We start from the raw sequence: 9,304 nt of genomic DNA, 5'->3' as shown, positions 1-9,304 counted from the left end.
GCCGCCGCCGCCGCCGCCTCCTCATGGGGGCGCGAGGGGGGCCGCGAGCCGCCGCGGAGTCAGCGGAGCCCAACGGCTGCCGCCATGGACCAGTGGCTCACTGCGCAGGCGCGGCCTGGGGCGACTCAACGCGCAGGCGCAGGCGCCTCCGCAAGGGAGACGCACGCCCGAGCGAAGGACCCTAGAGGCGGAAAGGGAAAGAGGCACGCGCTGCCCGGCGCCCAAGAGCCTCTGAGGTAAATCCCTATTGCCTCTCCCCTCGTCCGGAGGCGTTCCTTTCCTTCGCCCCGCCCGCTGGGCAAGCCGGGCGCGTCACTTCCGGCGCGGCGGCCGGAAACGGAAGGAGGGCCAAGCGTGGGTCGGTGCAGTGCGGAGCCATGGCGAAACGGGCGGCGGGCGCCCATCGGCCCGGGGCCCTAAAGCAGCAGAACAAGCCGCACAAGGCCGGAAAGCACGGCGGGAGCAACGCGCGGAGGCAGGGCGGTGAGGCGAGGCCGGTCGCGCTGCATGCTGGGCATGTTATGCAGATCTATTCAAATTGAGGCTCTCTGACTTTTTCTTTCCCTCCCCGATTCATCCTTTTTCTCTGGTGTGGCTTTTATAGTAAACCGGTGGTCTCTCTTGATTGGGATTACAGCTCCCAGCATCCCCCGGCTAGCATGGCTGGGGGATGCTGGGAGTTTTACTCCCAATGAGCAAGTGTGGCCTAGCCTGGGGAAGGCAAGAGTAGATGTAGAGAGCAGAGCAACTCGTGGAGGACGTGGCAAACCGCTGGGGATTAATGATGGTGTTTGACGTAATAATAGCATTTAGTGGTAAACATTTTTATTGCAAAAAATATCTAATAACAGGTAATTCTGTGATGATGGTAATTTGTTGCACAGGGCATGTGTGTGCAAAGGCCCTGTAGGGCAGGGAAGAGCGGAGGCATTGTTTTCATGCCTTCTGAGCTTCCCAGAGCCACCTAACTGGTTGTGGCTGGAAATTAGATGACGGAGGAGAAGGAACCTTGGCTTGAGCCCACATTTAAAACATGGACATTGCAGGCAAGAGCAGTTGTTCTGTCTGCACTTAGTTGGGAGTAAGCCCCATTGAATTTCATGGAATTTGTTTCTGGATGGGAAGGCTCAGGATTGCACTTCAAAAGCATCATAAAACTGTGTAAATAAGGGTATAAGCAAGGATGTGCTGCATCAGACCAAGGGTCCATATCGGCTTTCCACCACCTTGTGCCTTGCAGACACATTTGGAAGACCAGGTCAGTGGCCCTGCTGGATAGGAATTCTGGGAGTTGCAGTCCAAATGCCCTGAAGGCCTCCAGGCTGGGGAAGGCTGGTCCTTATAATCCAGCATTCTGTTCCTATTTTCAACCAGCTGTTCCCATGTTCAAGTCAGTGCAAAAGTACCTGCCCAGTGGTGCTCTCCAGAACCTGGGATAGAGATGCAAAGTGCCTCTGCATGTGGAAATAGTCCAGTAGCCATTGCTCGTCCTTGCCTCCCCCTTCCTTCCTTCCTTATTTATTTAAACCATTTCTATGCCGCCCCATTTGCAAAAAGCCTCGGGGCGGCTTACAACATTAATAAATAAACATAAATAAACAGTTATATAATTAGACTTAAAAAACCCAGAAACATCTCAGCACGTACATAAAAACCCAATAAGTACAGTCCATAAATTAACAATTAAAATAACTTTTAAATGAAAAGGTCTTGGCCTGGCGCCGAAAAACAAATAATGACGGTGCCAGGCGGACCTCTCTGGGGAGCGCATTCCATAGGTGGGGCGCCACCGCAGAGAAGGCCCTCCTCCGGGTACTCATCCTCCTAATGTCCTTCACAGAGGGCTCCCGGAAAAGGGCCTTCCCCGCCGATCTCGAGGCGGGAGGGCATATATGGACGCAGGCGCTCCTTTAGATAACCAGGGCCCAAGCCGTTGAGGGCTTTATAGGTGATAACCTCCTTGAATTGGGCCCGGACTTGAGTGGGGAGCCAGTGAAGCTGACGGAGAACTGGGGTTATATGGGGTTAAAACTTGCCTCCTCCCAAGTTTTCTGTCTCCATAGTCTACTTCAGAGTGAAAGAAGCATTTTTCTGTGTTATTCTGTGATTGAAATCCACTGGTTGTGCCACATGCGTCTAGCAGGGTGCACATCAAGCACCGTTTTCTTCCCCAGGCCGGATCCCTGTCAAGACTCTCAGCCGCCAGCAGCACCGCAGCTTGGCCAAGTTGGACCGCAAACACCGGGCCTGGCAGCTCCGCAGGCAGCACAGGGGTGTGGTGAGTCTGTGTGAGGCCGGGCAACGGGGCCAGCCTTGCCTGCTGTCGCTCAGCAGGGGAAAGGACTCACCGCTGCTCTCTGCGGTCACAGGTCCTGGAAGAGAAGAGGAGCCTGGGGCGCAAGGATGGGCCACCGCACTTGGTGGTGGTGGTTCCCCTGCATGCGCACGTTGCTGTCCAGGGTGCCCTGAGCCTCTTGCGGAGTGACAAGGTCTCTGCTGTCTTTCCGACTGAGATGGGCCCACAGGGGTTCACCTTGCTGAGCCCCTCGTCCAAGCTGCGGTGGCGTTTTGCGGTGGCTGATGCAGGTGAGGCTCACTTCGTGTAGCAGCAACAGTCTCGCGGGAGGGCAGGCCCCCTCCTCAGCTGGCCGACTCTCTTCATCCAGGGAACCTCCACGCTGTACTGGATCTTGCCAAGGTCGCCGATACGCTCCTTTTCGTACTCGATCCCCTCGAAGGCTGGGATGCTGTGGGCGACAACTGCCTCTCCTGCATCTTTGCACAGGGGCTCCCTAGCTACGGTGAGTGTGGCACGAAATGCAGCTGTGCCGATGGGGAAGCTGGCGCTTCGCTGAATTCCTCGGAGCAAAACCATGTGCTGCCTCACGGCCAGGAACAGGGCTAGGGCCAGTCTCTGGAGCTGGGCGGATGCCTGCAGAACCAACTCCCTGATGGCCAGGAATAGGCAAAACATGGGTCATCTCATGCCGGGGACGGTGCAGGCAAGGCTGTGAGCTTCCAGTCGGAGTCCCAAGGCCATTGTGGCCCGGCGGCATCCTGTGCTTTCACCCTGCCTGCCTGCCTGCGTGCTTTTCTGCTGCTTTTCTGCTGTGTGGGACCCTTGGCCCCAGCCACGCTCAGCTGTCTGTTTCCTTGCCACATGTAGGCCTCGCTGTTCGAGGCCCCGCTGACCAGCCCCCGCAGAAGCAAGCTGACTGCCGGAAAAAGCTGAGCAAAGCCCTTGTGAAGAGGTTCCCCGAGGCCCGGCTGTTCCCTCTCAACACCCCACAGGAGTCCGCACTGCTGCTGCACCACCTGGCCAGCCAGAAGCAGCGGCACCTGGCCTTCCGAGACCGGCGGGCCCACCTGCTGGCCGATGCGGCCGAGTTTGTGCCTAGTGCGGAAAACGCCTCCGTAGGGACCCTGAAGGTGTCCGGCTACGTGAGGGGCCGGCAGCTGAATGTGAACAGTTTGGTGCACATTGTGGGACATGGGGATTTTCAGATGAGTCAAGTGGATGCCCCCCGAGAGCCCTTTGTGCTGAGCCCCCGAGTCACGAAAGGGCAGGAAAGGAGCGTGGAGGTGCAGGTGAGTTCTGTCCCCTCCGTGGCCTCTGAGGGCTCGGAGGAGAGATGCCACGGGCAGCGCCTGCTGTGGGGAGGGGGCTCCCGCTGGCCTAGGCAGCACTGCTGCACGGTGTCTTCCCGCAGGGTGCCCTTGTCTGTGCAGCGGAGGAGATGGAGGAAGATGGGAAGGTGCTCAGCACGGCCAATCCCAGCAAGCAGGAGTCCTTGCAGTCAGAAGCCGTCCCTGATCCCATGGATGGAGAGCAGACCTGGCCCACTGAGGAGGAGCTGAGAGAGGCAGAGGGTCAGTCTGAAATGGCGCAGAGGCGGGACGTCCCGCCCCTTCTCTCCCCTGCCCGGATTGCCTGCTTGCCTGCCTGCCCAGGCTGGTTAAGCTGGTCAAGCCAGGGCTTTCTTTTACTGCCTCTGATTTTTCTGTGAAAGTGCAACACAGTTCTTGTTATTATAGTTGTTTTTGTTTATGGACCTAATTTATTAAAATATAATAGATATAGTTTAAATTTATATAGAAACATAGAAAACAGTGCAAGTCAGAAGGGGTCTCCCGGGCCATCTAGTCTGACCTCTGGCTCCAGCCGGCTCTCATGACATGCCCACCATGTGCCTGTCCAGCTGGTGAACTGGTGGCATATCAACATCCAAAATAAGTCGGAGAGATTTTTTATCCCTTTCTTATAAGTGCTGCCAAATTGGCCACCCTTCATTTCATAGCTTTGGGGTGCCAGAACGTCTGTTTGACAGCCTCAGTTGAACTGCACTGCGCCGGCTCTGTGCCTGCCGTTGCTTGGCTCCAGTTCCTGGGGAAGCTGCCCTGTGTGGGTGGAAGGGCCCTCTGGGTGCTCAGTAACCTTCCCCAACACACGTGCTTGCAGAGTCCCTTGAGCAGCGCCAGAAGGTGGCCAAGAGGGTCCCCAAAGGCACGTCTGCCTACCAGGCCGCCTGGATCCTGGACGAAGAAGAGCAGGGAACTGGCAGCGAGGAGGAGGAGGAAGAGGAGGATTCTTTCGAAGGTGCCGCTTCCCAGGTAACGGAACCTGCGCTCTTTTCTCGGTAGCTTGCTCACAGGCTGGATAATAGCCTTCCCTCAGCCTGGCACCTTGCAGAGCTGGGGAACTTCAGCTCCCATCAGCCCCTGCCAGCCTCCCCAGTGATCAGGAATGCTGGCAGCTGCCGTCTCAAGTACATGGGGGGGCGAAGGTGCAGAGGGCTGCTGTGCGGGACGTGGCAGGCCGCCGTTGCTGGTCGGTGCGCGGCTGGCCTCCTCTCCAGGCGTCAGTGCAGTGGATGAGGGCAGGTGGGGACACGGGAGTTGCAGGCGGGAGACAAGCGCGGTGGCGGTCCGTGAAAGGCTGTGGGGAAGGAAAGGGGGGCGATACACCAGGGCCCTCAAATGTGGGCTGGGTGGGCGGGCGGGCTGGCTGGCTGGTCGGCTGGTCAGCCAGGCAGGGCTGGCCCCCAGCCTCCCACAAGCCTGCTGGTGGCACAAGCATGGCCTCCAGTGCGTGGCCTGGGGGCAGGACAAGAGTGCAAGGGGGCCGCCTTCTCGCCTTTCTCCACGTCGAGCACGTGCGGGATCTCGGGATGGGGTGTGTTCTTGCAGCAATGGCGGGGGTTTTCTGCAGGGGGGGCTCTTCGCCATCCCTTCCAGCTGTCCCCCGCTCTCCGTTATTCAGAACACTTCTGTGTGCTAGGATGGGGGCAGCAGTGCAGAGGACATGGCCGAGGAGGAGGAGGAGGAGGAGGAGGAGGCTGTGCCACTTTCGGAAACTGAGCAGGAGGATGAGAGGATGGAAGACGAGGCCATGCTGGAGAAGTACAGGCAGGAGCGGCAGCAGGAGATGTTTCCGGATGAGGTGGACACGCCCCGGGATGTGCCGGCCCGGACCCGGTAAAGGCCCGCTGCGTGCTGGCCGGGGAGCCAGGGCTGGCTGGCAGGGCGCAGCGGTGCCCCCGGCTCACCATGTTCTGCCCTGCCGGCCCAGCGGCTGGAGCGAGGCTGAGCTTGGTGCTGCTCCAGGGAGCCTCCTTGGCTGGACTGCCCCTTGCCTGCTGCCACAGCTGGGCCCCGGGCCTGGGAGCAGTGTGGGTGAGGGCAGGGCACCGAGATGGGAGCTTGAGAGCTCGACCCCCCTCTGGCCCTCAGGTTCCAGAAGTACAGGGGTCTGAAAAGCTTCCGGACGTCTCCCTGGGATCCCCAGGAGAACCTGCCCCGGGACTATGCCCGGATCTTCCAGTTCCAGGACTTCTCCCGGACAAGGAAGCATGTCTTCCGGCAGCTGGAGCAAGAGGAGAGTGACGGAGCCGAGGTGGGCCCTTTTTCCAGGCTTGATTTGTCGGGGGACCCACGGAGATGGAGGTGTGCGCACCCGGCTTCTCCTAAGCAACTACCGGGCAAACAGGAGTGAGCGGGGGCCACTGGGTGTGTGGGAAGAGACCTCTGTGGGACTCTTAGCTGGTCTGTGGGGCAATGGAAGGCCAAGAGCTCACCTGCTGATCGGAGAGGAGCAAATTCCTTCCTGTCCAGGCCTTTGAGCAGGGCTGCATGAATCCCAGTTCTGTGAATGCAGAAAGCACAGAATTTGGGCCAGGTCCTGCTGCCTGGCGGCCCGGCTTCCTGGCAAGCCCCTTGCTGGTCTTACAGCTCAGAGAGAGGCCTGAAAATGCCGGGCGGGGCCTGCTGAAACCTTCGACGCCACGTGGGGGCCGGGCGTGACCTCTGGGGGAGCAGGGCCCGTCGCAGGGCCTTTCACGACCGCCTTGCACTGCAGAGTTGGGGAAACGATGCTGCAGGCACGAGGCCAGCCGTTTCCCAGCAGCTTCCCCCGAGCTGGTGCCTTCCACATATTTTGAACTACAAACTCCAGTATTTCAGGCCATTGCCATGCTGGGGCGGATGGGAACTGGAAGGTGCCAAAAGAGCGGGCCTGACTGCAGCCCCTCTTGAGCTGGATGGGCTGGTGGTCCAGCTTGGCAAGAGGCGGAAGGCAGCTGTGCTGTACTTGCGAAATCCCGCTGGCTCAAGGGGTGCAGGTCGTGGATCTCGGGCTTGCTGTACGAGCTTGACCGGTGGCGCTGAGCATGCAACCGGCACTGGTTCTTGATGCGCTCAGCTTGCGTAACTCCACAGTTGGGATCCTTCTTTCAGAGGCTTAGGAAAGCAGGGAGGAAATCTCGTTCCCGGAGATGAGTTGCTTGGGCACTTGTCTGAGGAGAGAGATCAGACCTCCCTTCCTCTGAGCGCTGCAGCCATTTTCCAGGGCTGACCCTCAGCAGCCTGAAGGCAGAGTGTCTCCCGGTACTGCCTGCCTCGCCGCCATCTCCCTTGGCCGAGGGCAGCTGTTGCCCCCCACTTGGCTCCAGGCTGCCAGGACCTCTGCCATCCTCTCGCCTCCCTTTCCCCAGGTCGGATGCTACGTCACGCTTCACATCTGCAGTGTCCCAGTCTCCGTCATGGAGAGCTTCCAGCGACAGCGCACGCCCCTGGTGCTCTTCACGTTGCTTCCCCATGAGCAGAAGGTGAACGGCAGCCAGCTGGGCAAACGCCCCGCCTCTGGGGAGGACTGTCTCTGGGAGGCGCGTCTGGGGCAGCCTGCTTGGTTGGGGCCCGCGGCCCGCCTCGGCAGGGCAGGGCAGGGCAGGGCAGGGCAGGGCTGGGCGGCCAGTGGGGACGTTGCCGGGTGTGCGCTCGGCAGCCGAGGGCCTCGTGACCGGTGTGGGGTCAGCGCCTGCGGCGGGCTCGCCTCACGCTCCCGTCCTCCTCTCCCCTTCGCGGCTGCAGATGTCTGTGCTGAACCTCCTGGTGAGACGCCACGCAGGCAACAGTGAGCCCATCCGGTCCGGGGAGGAGCTGGCCATCCACTGTGGCTTCCGCCGCTTCCGAGCCTCTCCTCTCTACTCGCAGCACAGCTCAGGTGGGCGAGCCCTGCTGGCAGCCCCGGATGGGTGCGGTGGGGGGGCTGTGCAGTGCCCCGCATCCCGCAGGGCTAGGAAGGGGCCCTGCCCAAGGCCCCAGAACAGGGCAGCTCGCTCCGGATGCCTCTGGGGAGAGAACCAGGGAGGAGTGGCATCCGTGGACTGACTTAGGGGGTCAGCTGCTTCAGAGGGGTTTCCCTGTGGGGCGGAGGATCCCGACGGGATTCTCTCTCCTCCCCAGTTCTGATGGTCCGCTGGCTCAACTCTGTGGAAAGCTGCTGCCATTCAGAGCTACGCAGCTGAGCATGGGAGCTTCCTCTAACCTGTGGGAGCCACGGCTGGCGGCCGAGCGTGTGGGATAGTCTGTCCGGCGGGTGGCGGGGGCGGCGTGGGTCAACAGGCCTCTCCCCACCGGCAGGGAACAAGCACAAGCTGGAGCAGTTCCTCCAGGCCGACACCGCCACTGTGGCCACGGTCTATGCGCCCATCACCTTCCCACCTGTGTCCGTGCTGCTGTTCCAGCAGAAGAGCAGTGGTGAGTCCAGGGCCGGGAGGGGCCCCTGGGGGCCGCACCCCACCGCCATCATCCACAGCAGAAGGCCCGGGCAGGGGGCTGCTGGGAACAGCCTCTCTGCTCGCCACTCCCACCCCTTCCGGCTCCCCTGGAACGAGGAAGCGAGCGAGGACAAGGGGGCAGGCGTGAGTGCCACAGCCCCTCCTCAGGGAGCCTCCAGGTGGTCTCCCGGGCTGCCCCCCCCGGCCCGCTCGGCACTTGCGGGGGGCAGTGCAGGAGCGTGTCGAGGCCGCCCGGAGCGCCGTGTGGCTGCCGCACCCGGAGCACGTCGCTTGCCTGGCCTCCATTCCACATGCCTTTCAGCCCCTGCTGCTCCTTGCAGCCGATTACCCGGCTGCCCTTGCCACTCGGGGCAATTCCCTCGGAGGGGTGGCCCAAGCCTCACCTTTGCCATGCCCGTGTGGGGCGGGGAGCCGAGCCCTGTGGCCCACCCAGTGTGACGCAGGACGCCCCGTGATCCCCTGCATGCAGGAGCGCACAGCCTCGTGGCCACGGGCTCACTGCTCAGCGTCGACCCCAGCCGGATCGTCATCAAGCGGGTGGTGCTGAGCGGCCACCCCTTCAAGATCCACCGCAAGACGGCGGTCGTGCGCTACATGTTCTTCAGCAGAGGTATGGGGCGGGGGGAGGCACTCTGGGGGCGCCGGCATCCTGCCACGGTGAACCCTCTCATCGGGGCAGTGGCCGGAGCAGCCTCTGCCCGCCTGGGGCCTGGGAGCCCCCTTCCGGATCCTGCAAGCCACGCGCGGGCTTTCCTCGTTCTCATCCTGCAGAGGACGTGCTGTGGTTCAGGCCCGTGGAGCTGCGGAGCAAGTGGGGCCGGCGGGGGCACATCAAGGAGCCCCTGGGTAAGTGGCCACGGGCAAGCAGGCGCTGGGCCTCCCCTCGCCGTGCGCTCCGGTCCCAAACTCCCCGTCTCTGCTTCACCGCCAGGCACTCACGGCCACATGAAATGCCAGTTTGATGGGCAGCTGAAGTCCCAGGACACGGTTCTGATGACCCTCTACAAGCGGGTCTTTCCCAAGTGGACGTTCGACCCGCACGTGCCGGAGCCGCCTGCGAGGGGAGAAAGCCGCCTTCCCGGCCAGGAGGAGGAAGCCATGGACTAGCGCTCAGCGGCTGCATGGCTTGCCCAGTGCTGCTCATGGCCGGGCTCTCTTGTATCTCTATGTATCAGAGAAAAATACGATTTTCAAGAGACAGCTTGCCCTCTGGTGGTTTATTTAGTTCT

General features: G+C 61.3%; 1 protein-coding gene across 1 annotated transcript; it reads left to right on the top strand.

Moving 5' to 3' along the window:
* Positions 1 to 346: 346 nt before the first annotated feature.
* Positions 347 to 9,275, top strand: TSR1 (TSR1 ribosome maturation factor). Its single transcript, XM_044417455.1, has 15 exons — positions 347 to 483; positions 2,175 to 2,278; positions 2,370 to 2,586; positions 2,667 to 2,801; positions 3,167 to 3,588; positions 3,711 to 3,870; positions 4,460 to 4,611; positions 5,279 to 5,475; positions 5,731 to 5,893; positions 6,990 to 7,103; positions 7,366 to 7,498; positions 7,918 to 8,034; positions 8,545 to 8,685; positions 8,847 to 8,921; positions 9,007 to 9,275. Exons 1-15 carry the CDS (start codon positions 378 to 380, stop codon positions 9,180 to 9,182), a joined length of 2,412 nt encoding a protein of 803 aa, XP_044273390.1. The 5' UTR covers positions 347 to 377; the 3' UTR covers positions 9,183 to 9,275.
* The last annotated feature ends 29 nt before the right edge of the window (positions 9,276 to 9,304 follow it).

This window comes from Varanus komodoensis, unplaced genomic scaffold (genome assembly GCF_004798865.1).
Source record: "Varanus komodoensis strain SLA01 unplaced genomic scaffold, ASM479886v1 scaffold88, whole genome shotgun sequence".
NCBI lineage: Eukaryota > Metazoa > Chordata > Lepidosauria > Squamata > Varanidae > Varanus > Varanus komodoensis.
This window is presented reverse-complemented; position numbering and strand designations above follow the sequence as displayed.

Bases quoted from the DNA above. Each gene is read 5' to 3' on its own strand.
- TSR1 (XM_044417455.1), top strand. From the start codon at position 378: ATGGCGAAACGGGCGGCGGGCGCCCATCGGCCCGGGGCCCTAAAGCAG. The intron at 2,279-2,369 runs GTGAGTCTGTGT...CTGCGGTCACAG, and splicing joins GCAGGCAGCACAGGGGTGTG to GTCCTGGAAGAGAAGAGGAG. The intron at 2,587-2,666 runs GTGAGGCTCACT...CTCTTCATCCAG, and splicing joins TTTTGCGGTGGCTGATGCAG to GGAACCTCCACGCTGTACTG.